The sequence below is a fragment of the Heteronotia binoei genome, chromosome 18 (genome assembly GCF_032191835.1).
Source record: "Heteronotia binoei isolate CCM8104 ecotype False Entrance Well chromosome 18, APGP_CSIRO_Hbin_v1, whole genome shotgun sequence".
Lineage (NCBI taxonomy): Eukaryota > Metazoa > Chordata > Lepidosauria > Squamata > Gekkonidae > Heteronotia > Heteronotia binoei.
The window spans coordinates 15,042,321-15,054,544 of record NC_083240.1 but is presented as its reverse complement, the minus strand read 5'-3'; the positions used below and the strand labels follow the sequence as shown (position 1 = coordinate 15,054,544).

General features: G+C 47.8%; 1 protein-coding gene across 1 annotated transcript in view; it reads left to right on the top strand.

The window, feature by feature from the left end:
* The window catches only part of MEGF6 (multiple EGF like domains 6), a 118,162-nt gene that overhangs the window by 85,201 nt on the left and 20,737 nt on the right, over window positions 1-12,224 (top strand). The window contains exon 24 of the mRNA XM_060259098.1: window positions 8,062-8,190. Coding sequence (XP_060115081.1) covers window positions 8,062-8,190 — 129 coding nt within the window. The remainder of the gene's footprint in view (window positions 1-8,061; window positions 8,191-12,224) is intronic.

Genomic DNA, 12,224 nt, shown 5'->3' with positions numbered 1-12,224 from the left:
TTGGTGCTACAAGGATAGAACATTTGACGGGGGGCTAAATGAGAATGCTCCTGAGTTTAAGTTCTTCCCTGGGCTGAGATGTGTCCAACAGGAGGCAGGACCCAAAAGGAGTTCTGAACGGGTCTTCTAATGTTTGCTGGAATTTTCCAGATGCAAATTACAACAGGCATCACCCTAGTCTGGTTTCAATTACCCTTCCATTTATGGAAAGTATTGGGACTTGCCTTCTTGAAGGCCAGCCGTTCTACCTTCCTTTTACCTTCTCTCAATGTTTGCCTTGGACTGCTGCCATTTGCTCCTTCTGTCTGAGGCGAGAGCCAGATAACGAGGCCCAAGTGGACTTGGCATGCCCTCGGGGGCAACCTCACGCGCTGCAACATGAGCCACGCTGCTTGGGTTACTGCCTGTCCCACTTGGGAAATGGCAACTGCTGGGAATTTTGCCAAACCTCCGAGCTAGCCTCAGTTTTGTTTTGTTTTTTTGCTGCATTTCAATTCCATATTGGAGGACTTAGGACTGGTGCCAAGTCCTCAGAGGTCTTTGGGCAAAGGGCCAGCTTTTCACCCAGCAAGTGTGCATGGTTTGAGTTTCTTCCACACTTTCCACTAAACTTCTTCTGCTGGTCTCCTGAGTGATAGGAAGGTTGATGAGGAGGGACTGTGTCAGGTCTGCAGCCGATAGGGCTGGTTCCGAGTTCCGAGTGGCCCTGGGCAGAGAATTCTCAGGGGCCCCCTCCCCTCCTACTCATCCCCAGGCTCCCACACATGCCCTTCTTCCCTTTCCTCGGCCCATATGCCTCCTAGCTGCCTACGTGTTCATCATCATCGTTTATTACAGTCTCAAGACCTGGATACAGTATAAACAGAATATGGAGAAGTGAAAACAGACCTAATATACAGAGTAAAAATCTAAGTTTAAGAACCTTTAAAACGCAAATCTTGCAGTCTAAGAATTGATGCACAGAACTCAGCGACTGTATATGTACTCTCTGGGTTCTTATCTGATAAAAGCCAATAGAGACTTGCTTTGTTTGTGTTGATATAACCAGGTGTCCTATCAGCTAATGGAGTAATAATTCTAAAACGAGCCTCCCTATAATACGGGCAACTGAAAAACATATGCTCTACAGATTTGACCTCGCTTAAAGGGCACGAGCATAGCCTTTCAAAGTAAGGGATTTTATTGTACTTGCCTTGCATAACTGCAGATGGAAGGGCAGAACATCTAGCTAAAGTAAATGCCCTTCTAAGATTTCTTCTTTCCACTGAAGTCAGATATGATCCCAGCTCAATAGTGCTTTTGATATTTAGCAACACCGCAAGTTTTGATGCACTAGAGAGGTCAGGTTATCACTCTATATCTTCAGTTCTGTGTTTAATTAGCCCTTTAGCTTGTTCAAGTCCGTAAGATAAAAGTAGCTGAGGTGAAAAGGCAATTCTATGAATATGGCTGTGGACTGCCTTGAGCCAGTTGCCTACGTGTTCTTCTCCTGCTCACTTGTGAGCTCTCTCGTTGCCCATGCTCACCACTGCCTGCAGATCTGTTCTCAGTGGCCAGGGATGGGCATGAACCAGAAAAATGAGGTTTGTGGCCAAACCATGAACTGAACTGGGTGGCTCGTTCCCAAACAGAACCGATTTGTAGTTCTTGAGCCTGCAAACCCGGTTGAAAAGGACTGTAGTCCCTTTAAGCAGGGTTTGCAGAAAGCCCGAAATCCAGCTGAGCTGCGCTCCTGCTGCTCAGCTGTTTTGAGCTGTCTTGTGGGATCCCTTTAAACCTCTGCTTTTCATGAACTATCCACGAACCGCCACAAACTGCTTTAAAAGACTCATCACCAACTTCGGCTCATGAATCGCAAACAGGGCAGAATTCATGACCAATTTTGCTTCGTAGCTTGGTTCGTGCCCATCTCTACCAGTGGCACTGGGCATTGAATGTAGCTGGGAGCACAGTGGAACACAAGCAAATAAATGAGTGTGGGGGAGTCAGTGAGCCCTGCCTCAGGGTATGTGGATGCTGGCCCTGCAGCTGGACTGGGCAGGCTGTTCAAATACTCCTGGATCCCAAGCAGAAGCCTGATCTGGCCACTTGTCAATCTCGGCAAACCGTTCTCACATATTCTCACAATTCTTTATCAGACATTTTCAGAGAACAGTGAAAGTTGGAAGAGTGAGAACTCTGGAGTGGGGCAGAGAAGAGAAAAACAAGTGTGCACATGTGTGCCTCCCTGCACACACACACACCTCTCCTCTCCTCTCCTCTCCTCTTCTCCTCCTCTTCTCCTCCTCTTCTCCTCCTCTCCTCTCCTCCTCTCCTCTCCTCCCCTCCACTCCCCTCCCTTCCTCTCCTCTCCTCTCCTCTCCTCTTTTCTCTTCTCCTCTCCTCTCCTCCTCTCCTCTCCTCCCCTCCCCTCCCCTCCCCCTTCTCGTCTCGTCTCGTCTCTTCTCTTCTCTTCTCTTCTCTTCTCTTCTCTTCTCTTCTCTTCTCTTCTCTTCTCTTCTCTTCTCTTCTCTTCTCTTCTCTTCTCTTCTCTTCTCTTCTCTTCTCTTCTCTGACAGGCATTGCTGGGCAGTAGCTAAGACCTACAAGTCCCAGAAAGAGCCCCTGACCCATTGCATCTCAGCAGAGGCTACTGTGCTGAGCACTCTAACTACATGGTGGCAGCAGCTAGGTCAGACCCCCTTTTCTTTCTTCATTTAGATATCGTTATCCTAGTTCCCCCCCCCCCCCACAAGTGGTTTGCAACATCATTCTCCTCTTCCTCCATTTTATCCTCACAACAACAATCCTGCAAAGTAGGTTAAGCTGAGAGAGAGCGACTGCCCCAAGACCACTCAGTGACCTTCCGTGGCAGAGCGGGGGATATCTTTGGAACATTTGTGCCGTTTACAAAAAACGTATGTTTCTTTTAAATCTGAAGAAGTGTGCTTGCCCACAAAAACTGATCCCTTGAATAAACTTTTGTTGGTCTTCAAGGTGCCACTGGACTCAAACTTCATTCTTTTGAATTCCTTTTAATTAATTGTTGCTTCTTAGCTCTGTTATCTGAGGTTTTGTCTGATTTGGGGGTATGTCCCTAGTTCCTGACTGGTTTTGCATTCCAGTTTTCATTTCTTTGTTCTTAAAAATGAGCACTTGGCTCTTAACAGACACTGAGAAAGGGCAGTGCTTTGTGAGCTGTATTCTGCCCAATGATTTAGCAAGAAACAAGTCTGCCTTCCATTCTTTTAACCAGCGAGGGAAGTCACAGCAAGGTGAAATGTCTGCTACATCCTTCCATGGTGATGGAAGCCCAAGCAAAACCTTGATATGTGCAAATGGTCTGATCAAAAGAGGCTTATAAAGCTGAAAGGGCAGCTACAAGCACAGATAGCTTCAAGAGGGGATTGGATAAACATATGGAGCAGAGGTCCATCAGAGGCTATTAGCCACAGGGTATGGATGGAACTCTGTCTGGAGCAGTGATGCTCTGTATTCTTGGTGCTTGGGGAGGGCTTCTAGTGTCCTGGCCCCACTGATGGACCTCCTGATGACCCCTGGGCTTTTTGGCCACTGTGTAACACAGAGTGTTGGACTGGATGGGCCATTGGCCTGATCCAACATAGCTTCTCTTGTGTTCTTATGGGTCAACTTTTTTCAGATCTGGGACCCGATAAAAAGGCCATGTACAGATGGGCCTTTTTATCTGTCTGAGCCATGTTGCAACTGACTTCAGAACGTATTTGAGAGATTTTATCAGCCAAAAAGAAAAAAAAACCCTGCACAAACATCTGAACTAACTTCCTGTTCCTTGGACAATGAAGACTGAGATTTAGGAGTCAGCTAATGCTAAGATATCTTAAACAATTGGGTTAGTCCGGAATTGGCTGATACAATGATAGCAGAGAAGTAACGCTTTGTTGCCAGTTTCATCACTGCTTCACAGGTCTTCCAGTGAGCTCTGTAGGATGTTCTGTCCGATTCAATATGAGTTTTCCACTGTGTTGCTCTAGGCAGCTCCTGGCCCCTTCTTGCCACCCAGCTATGTGGTTAAACCTTGGGGCCAGGCTCTTCCATAAGGGCAGGAGAGGCCAACAAGGGGCAACCTTGTCAGTAGATTCTAGAAACTTCACATTCTGAGCTCCCACCACAGGCTCAACATAACCTGGTGGAATTCTCTCCACCACTGACTGTAGTTGGTACTCCTCTCAGCATGGGTATAAAGGAAGACAGGAGCCATTGAGTGCTGGCCCCTTGTGCATGCCAACTAGCAGTAGGTTCTTCCAAAAGACAGCAAAATGTCTGGCGGCTCTATAGAGGCTATGACCCAGCTGGTGGGATCCACCTGAAGGTTACAACCAATAGGCAGAAGACTGCTTCTACAGAGCATCTAGCCTAACTTCCTGTTCAAAACAGGAAGCGCTAACCAGAGCATTCCTGAAAGGTGTTGGGGGTCTCCATGCTCCTGCTCCAGCAAAGGAGCCCCTTTCTCTGTGGTTTCATTGTCAAGCTGTTAGGAGATTTCTCCTAATTTTCTAGCAGAACCTACCCTCTTGTACAAGTCCTCTGATCCTTTGCAGCTTTTTGTGTTAGTTGCCAAGGTCCACAGAGCAACTGGCCAACAGTACAACAGTTAACATGCTTAATTTTGCTTAATTAGCAAACTGTTGGCATACAGATTAGGCTGCCTGGATTCGGGGAACCCAATCCTTACGAAGAGTGCTTGATTTGGCTTTTCTGCTGCTTCAGACTTCAGTCTCTTTTCGGTAAGGACAGAAGTAACAGCAAACTTACAACTACTGGGGTTCGTCTCGCTAAATACCCTGGATTGTGGTGAGATTGTCCTGGCATCCAAAGTCTTCTGACAGTGGCCAGAAATAACACTTCCAGTAACATTTGGCTCCATTCAAGAGAGAGCTTTTCACACCCGAATAAGTCCAGAGGGAGAGCGCTTTTATGAAAAGCATGGCGTGATGTGCATTACTCGTAGCTTCCTCTCTTTCTTCCCTACTCAGCACTCCCAATGCCTCAGGATGCCAATTTTTTTCCCCCTTGGACCTTTTCTCTGGCACAGTTTCTGCTGAAAATACTCTGTGCCTAAGTTTCTGCTGGAGCAAAGGGACTTCTTGTGCTTCTTTTCAGCTACGGACTTGGTGGTGGTCAGGAAGAAACTCTGGTGAATGGTAAATGACACAGTCTGAGACACCCCTACCTTCACCCAAGAACTATTTCCTTTAACAAGGAGGTGTTTGCAAAAGCTGCTTTGAGAGATCCAAGTGCCCTTAGATAAGGAAGCACCCTTCTCCTTCAGTACGGGAAATCATCCAAACTGGTTAGATCATGCCTCCTCTTGCTTCAGGCAGGGCTGTGGAAATTTGTGTACACTATACTGGCTCTAGAGAAGCCCCGTGGCACAGAGTGGTAAAGCTGCAATACTGCAGTCCAAGCTCTGCTCACAACCTGAGTTTGATCCAGGCAGAAGCTGGGTTCAGGTAGCTGGCTCAAGGTTGACTCAGCCTTCCATCCTCCTGAGGTCAGTAAAATGAGTACCCAGCTTGTTGTGGGGGGGAAGTATAGATGACTGGGGAAGGCAATGGCAAATCACCCTGTAAAAAGTCTACTGTGAAAACGTCGTGATGTGACATCACCCCAGAGTCAGAAACAACTGGTGCTTGCACAGGGGACTATCTTTACCTTTTAGTACTGGCTCTGAATGAGGCTGACCCCCAGTTTCAGTAGCTCTGCTGCTACAGCAGGATGCTTGAGCGTAGCTCCCCTTTGTGGGTGACTCCTGCCTTATTAGTATGGAAGGCAGAAAAGCCTGGAAGAAAGGACCCATCTCCAGTCTTAGAAAAGAAAAAAGGGACCATTCAGACTAGCCTCTCTTGACATCACATGAGGGACATCACATGACAACACTCTGGTTTTATGGAAGACTTTATGGGTCCAAACCATAGAGTTTTTCTCTCAAACCAGAGTGTCACCATGCAACATCCTCAGCATGATGATGTCACTGCAATATACCTGAAGGTTTCTTCTCTGCAGTAGGGCAAAGCCATTCATATTTCATTGCTAAATAGAATCTAGTTGGATGCAAAATCTGTCATGGAGCTGGGCTATTCTAAGACTGGAGGGTCAACCTCGCTCTGAGCCAATACAGTCTACACAGATTTGCATAGCCTTGCCTGGATCAAAAAGAGGTGTGACTTAGCCAGTATGCATGATTTCTCCTCACTGAAGAGAAGAAACCTTCAGGTAATCTCCAATGTCTCACTCTCAAGGCTTTTTGTTGTAGCAGGAACTCCTTTGCATATTAGGCCACACCCACCTATAAAAGCCCCCAATGGTGGAATCAGCTGCCGGAGGAGGTGCGGGCCCTGCGGGACCTCAATCAGTTCCGCAGGGCCTGCAAAACTGCCTTCTTCCAAGAAGCCTTTAAGATGTAACCAGAATAAATATTACGCTGCCGGATAAATAGAGACTGTAGCACCACTGTACTGTTTTAACTTTTTAAAACTAATTTACATTTGTATTTATATTGTTATTGATTTTATCTGTTATTGTGATATCATGATTTCGTATCATGCTCTGTAAGCCGCCCTGAGCCTGCCTTGGCGGGGAGGGCGGGGTATAAATAAAAATTTACTTACTTACTTACCCACCTGATGTAGCCAATCCTCCAAGAGCTTACAGGGCTCTTAGTACAGGGCCTACTGTAAGCTCTTGGAGGATTTATAGCAGGGAGGTGTGGCCTAATATGCTAATGAGTTCCTGCTACAAAAAAAGCCCTGCTCATTCTGTATCTTGGTCCTTCAGCAGAGCTCCTTCCTGAGTTCTTGAAATGAATGCAGCAGTCAGTAGCTCCTGAAAGCAGCAGATATCTAATTTATCATTTATTAGCTGCCCTTCTTCCTTATAAGAACTAAAGGTGGCTTACAATGTAAATTATAACAAAACACAATATAAGTAACATGTTACAGAATACATTATGCGATGATGTTTCTTCTTCAGCCATGCTTTCACAACATATTTTGGCAATCTGTATTATTTTCTCCTTCCTCCCCACCCCCTTTTGTGTTTTCTCCGTGGCTGTTGTTTCCCCGTATTGCATCTTACCTTCTATGAGACTGAGAGCTGATCAGTTGTCTGTGTCCACACTCCATACATCCACCCTTCTTGTGGGTCTCCTAAGAACTTGGAGAGTAGCCAGAAGGGTACATTAGGGAATCACCCAAACCTGAAACTTGTGCAAACATCTTTTTCGGCCAGATGCGGAATTACAACATGGCATTTATTATTTATATCAGTACATTTATCTTGCTAGTCTTCCCTGTGGGAAACTCAAAGCAAGCTACAAGGTATGAAATATGGTAATATAATTTTATTCAAGACATGTAGGTCATGGAGGAAAGAAAGAGAGAAAGAGAAAGAAAGAATTTTAAATCAGCATACAGAAAACAATACAACACAGTACAATCACTTTCTGGCCTAATCCTGGACCTGCTGACTCAGCTAAAGATGGCAAAACACAGGCTAACAACCAAAGGCCGAAAGCCCTCAACTGTTGCAAAAGGCTTGTGCCTCTGGTCACATCCATGCTAAATCCCTGCAAAAGAACAGAAAAGGAACTATGGCTTCAACAGATGCCCGTTAGTTGCCATAAAGGTATTATCCACCTTCTTCCACTTTCTGGGATTTTTGGCTGTCTCCACATGAATGGAGCTGCCTTGATAATCCAGAGGATGGACGGCCCCACTTGCAAAACAGTCTTGGCTTTGTTCAGAACGTTATGAAGTATTTTGTCTGCCCCAGTGGACTTCCAAGCAGCCAAGTTTGATTGCAAGTTTTGATATTTTCAGTAGCATGCCCCGTATATTTGTATTTTCAGTGTTTTCTCTCAGCCGTTCATATTACACCCCTCACTATCATTTGTTTCTCCAACTGAAGGGCATCAGTTCAACGTATATTTTCGCTGTGCCAGTTCATAGGGCCGTTGTTGGTCCCTGGCCTATGTTTATTTGAAGGTGGATTTCTTGTGCTTCTTTGGAGGCTAAGATGCTAATCCCTGTCTTCTCTTTGCAGCTTGCCCAGAGGGGACATACGGGGACCGGTGTGAGAAGCGGTGTGACTGTGAGAACAGCATTTCATGCCACCACATCACAGGTGCTTGCGACTGCTCGCCAGGGTGGAGAGGACGTCACTGTGAAAAAGGTGAGACAGGCAGTTCTGTTGGAGTCTGGCAGTCTGGTGGCAAACTGGACAGCAACCTGCAAAATCAGCAAGTGAGAATGGGCAGTTTGTAACTGCTCTCTCTCTCTCTGTCTCTTTCTCTCCTTCTCCCTCCCCCTCCCTCCCCATGAGCAGATTGTTGCTCAGACAGACAGTCTAGCTAGATTCTGTTGCTTTAGAAAACCTGGTAAAGCTCTGTTGGCCTCCCTTGTGTCACCTAACCCACGCTAATTGCATTGCTACACTTCCTCCTCCTAGCCACCGGAACTGCTGAGGCATGGCAGAGACCACACTGGCAGCCCCCTCCTCTCGCAAGCTGCCGCTACAGTAAAGAATGGAAAGTGTCCAGATCCCTTGTTTGAGACCCCAACACATCACATCTTGTTTGCGGAGTCCGTTGCACATTAACCTGCTGGGGTTGCCAGTCCCCAGGTGGGGTTGCCAATCCCCAGTTTGGAGGCCCTCCTCCCACTCCACGGTTATCAGAAAGCAGTGGGGGAGGGAAATGTCTGCTGGGCACGCCATTATTCCCTATGGAGACCAATTCCCATAGGGTATAATGGAGAATTGATCTGCAGGTATCTGGGGCTCTGGAGGGGCCTGTTTTTTGAGATAAGAGGCACCTAATTTGGAGCATAGCATCCAACACCTCTTCTCAAAAGTCCCTCCAAGTTTCAAAAAGATTGAACTAAGGGGTTCAATTCTATCAGCTCCCAAAGAAGGTGCCCCTATCTTTTGTTATTTCCAGTGGAGGGAAGGCATTTAAAAGGAGTGTGGGCCCTTTAAATGTGATAGCCAGAACTCTCTTTGGAGTTCAATTATGCTTGTCACAACCTTTCTCCTGGCTCCACCCCCAAAGTCCCCAGATATTTCTTGAGTTGGACTTGGCAACCCTAGAACCCGCCTGAATATAAGAACATAAGAGAAGCCAGGTTGGATCAGGCCAATGGCCCATCCAGTCCAACAGCCAGCTTTCTGATGACCCTGAAGCAGAAGGGAGGGCCTCCAAACCGGGGGATCCCCTGCCCCCACCTGGGGATTGGCAACCCTAGCAGGTTCATGTGTAACGGACTCTGCAATCAAGATGTGACGTGTTGGGGGCTCAGACAAGGGATCTGGACATTTTCCATTCTTTACTGCAGCGGCAGCTTGCCAGAGGAGGGGGCTGCCTGTGTGGTCTTTGGCATGCTGCAGCAGGCCAATGACCCATCCAATATGGAATTGATGGGTTGAGTGTGTGGATGGATGCAGGGACAGACTCAGGCCCTTGAGTTTACCAGGGACCTTCCCAGTGGGCCTTTGATCTGGAGTTGGCAATGAGCAGCAAGCGGAGCCAACTGACCCCTGATGTACTGGGAGCAGGGTGGCCAGCTCTTACCTGGGGAAAAAACTGCAGATATGGGGAGTAGAGCTTGGGGAGGGGAGGATTTAGGGAGGGAGAGGGTCCTCAGCAGGGTACCAGCCGTAGAGTCTACCCTCCAAAGCAGCCATTGTCCCCAGGTGAACGGAGCTCTGTTGCCTGAAGATCAGTTGTAATAGTGGGAGGATCTCCAGGCCCCACCTGGAGGATGGCAACCCAAACTTCTACCCATAGTTGTGCTTAGGGGCTGTTTTGTAGAATAATAGGTGACAGAGCTCATTGGCATAACTCATTGGCATATGCTGCTGCCCCCCTCTAGCGAAAAGCAACCCGATGCAAGAAAGGAGAGCCCCAGGCTAGCGAGGCCTGCTTGGGCTGGTTAGAGACCCAGCCAGCCCAAGCAGGCCTCACTCGCCTGGGGCTCTCCTGGACTGCCCCCCCCCCCAATCAAAAGGCCAGCAAGCCACCCGCTGCTCAAAATCACATAAGAAGTGGAGAAAGGGTGGCTTGGGCTTCTCCAGGTGTCAATGAGGGCTGCTGGGGGCATGGCAAAGCCCCTGGTGGCTAGCTGGCTGCTCACTCTCCTAATCCAAGGATTGTTATGCAGCTGCTCCTACTATTCAATGGACAAGGTAGGTGGGGAGGGAGAGAGGGAACCGCCAGAAAGGTTCAGGAGCTGTGCTCCTGAGAGCTCCTGCTGAATCTGAGGCCTGGTTATGATAATTGTGGCCTGGGTCTGAACTGAACGGGTGTTGCCAACTGTGGAGGCTGCTTGACTTAGCTTGCTTGCTGATCTCACATGTCATTCTGCTCCTGACAGAGTGGACTTAGCAGGAGCGAAACCCTATATCGCTCTCTCTGTCTGGCTGAAGACTTTGGCCTTCCATTTTGAACCATCTCCTCTTCTGTGCTTTGAAAGGGTTGGTGGTCATCATGTTGATTTGTGAGCTACCTCAGGGATCCAGTTGGAAATGTCAACCAGGACACATGTTAAAATCTGGGCTCCTGACCTAAATGAATACGCTGCGCTGAGTCAGAATAGTGGTCCAGCTAGCTGGGCGTGAGAAATGGCTCTCCAGGGCTTCAAGGAGAGGCAAAGTGTTTTGAACTTCCATAACCCTGACATCCTTTAAACAGAAATGCTAAGGACTGAACCTTCTGCATACAAAGCAAGTGCTTTGCCAGTGTGGTATAGTGGTTGGAGTCTTGAACTACGACCTAGGAGCCCTGGGTTCAAATCCCTAGTCTGCCACAGAAGCTTTCTGGGTGGCTTTGACCCAGTCACATATCGTCATCCTAATCTACCTCACAGGATTGTTGTGAAGATAAAACGAAGAAAAGGAGAATGATGTTGCAAGCCAAGAGCAGGACCGGATCTACATGTTTTTCGAGGGGGGGTGGGCAAAATAAAAAAATGGCACCCCCTTATGGGCCATTCTATCTTATAGTCCCATAGAATACAATGGGCTCCATGCCCAATTTGGCACCTCCCTCTCCGTTGGCGCCCGGGGCAAGTACCCCCCCTAGATCCGGCTCTGGCCAAGGGTGTCAAACATGTGGCCTGGTGGCCGAATTAGGCCCCTGGAGGGCTCCTATCAGGCTCTTGACCAACTGGCTATCATCCGCTTCCTTCTCCCTCTCTCTTGCTTCCTTCTGCATCACAGCTTGCTTTGCAAGGCTTGCTCAATTGCACAGGAGCTAGAGAGCAAAACCTCTATTTTCTCCATTGGCTGAGGCTTCTCCCCTGGGGAGGAAGGGGGGGGGAGGCAGAGCTTGTTTTTCCAGGCTCTCTCACACAGCAGAACTACTGAGCCAAGGTTCTCTTCCTTCTACTGGCTGAGGCTCCTTCCCCTTCTGGTCCCCTGGAAAAGGAAGGAAAGAGCCAGAGCTTCCTTTGCCCAGTTCCCTGGATCCCATGAGAGAAATACAAAGAAAGCATCTTTAAAACCAATGAGTGCTTAGGTTTTTAGCATGTTTTAAGTTTTTTTTTAAATATTTAATTATGTTTGTCTGTGTCCTTTATAAAGTTTTGATCTCTGCTCCCTAATCTGAAATAGGTACACACATGGCCCGGCCCGACATGGCCCGGTTCAACCCAACATGGCCCAGCCCAACAAGCTCTCATTTATATCAGATGGATATGACAAATAGGTTTGACACCCTTGTTAGAGAAAAGGATAATTATGTTGTAAGCCACACTCCTGCCCATACTAGGAACCTAAGGTCAGGTACAGATCCCTTTTCCTTTCCTTTCTGTATTCAAACTCAGGATCTTTTCAAGATTCGAACTCAAGATCTCCCACACCTTAACTACGAATCATGCATCCAGAACCACCCTCAACCATCCGCTTCCATGTTCCATGAACACCAGGTTCCCCACATCAGGGACTTCTGGAATCCCGGCTAAGGCCAAGCATTGGATTCGCCAGAAACTTTACACTGGGGAGGAGAAGAGGATGTGTAGCACCAGCCAGTTTTTCAGGGCAAGGGCTGTCCAAAGAAAGATGTTGGCTTGTTATCAGTTTCCCAGTTGGAAGACCACCCAGCTGGAAAGCAAGCAGCTGAGTCCGCAGGAAATTAAAGTCCCGCTTTCCCCTAAGGCTCCAACAATAACCCCAGTCTGCCGTTTTTAATAACTCCACCGCACTGTCGTCAC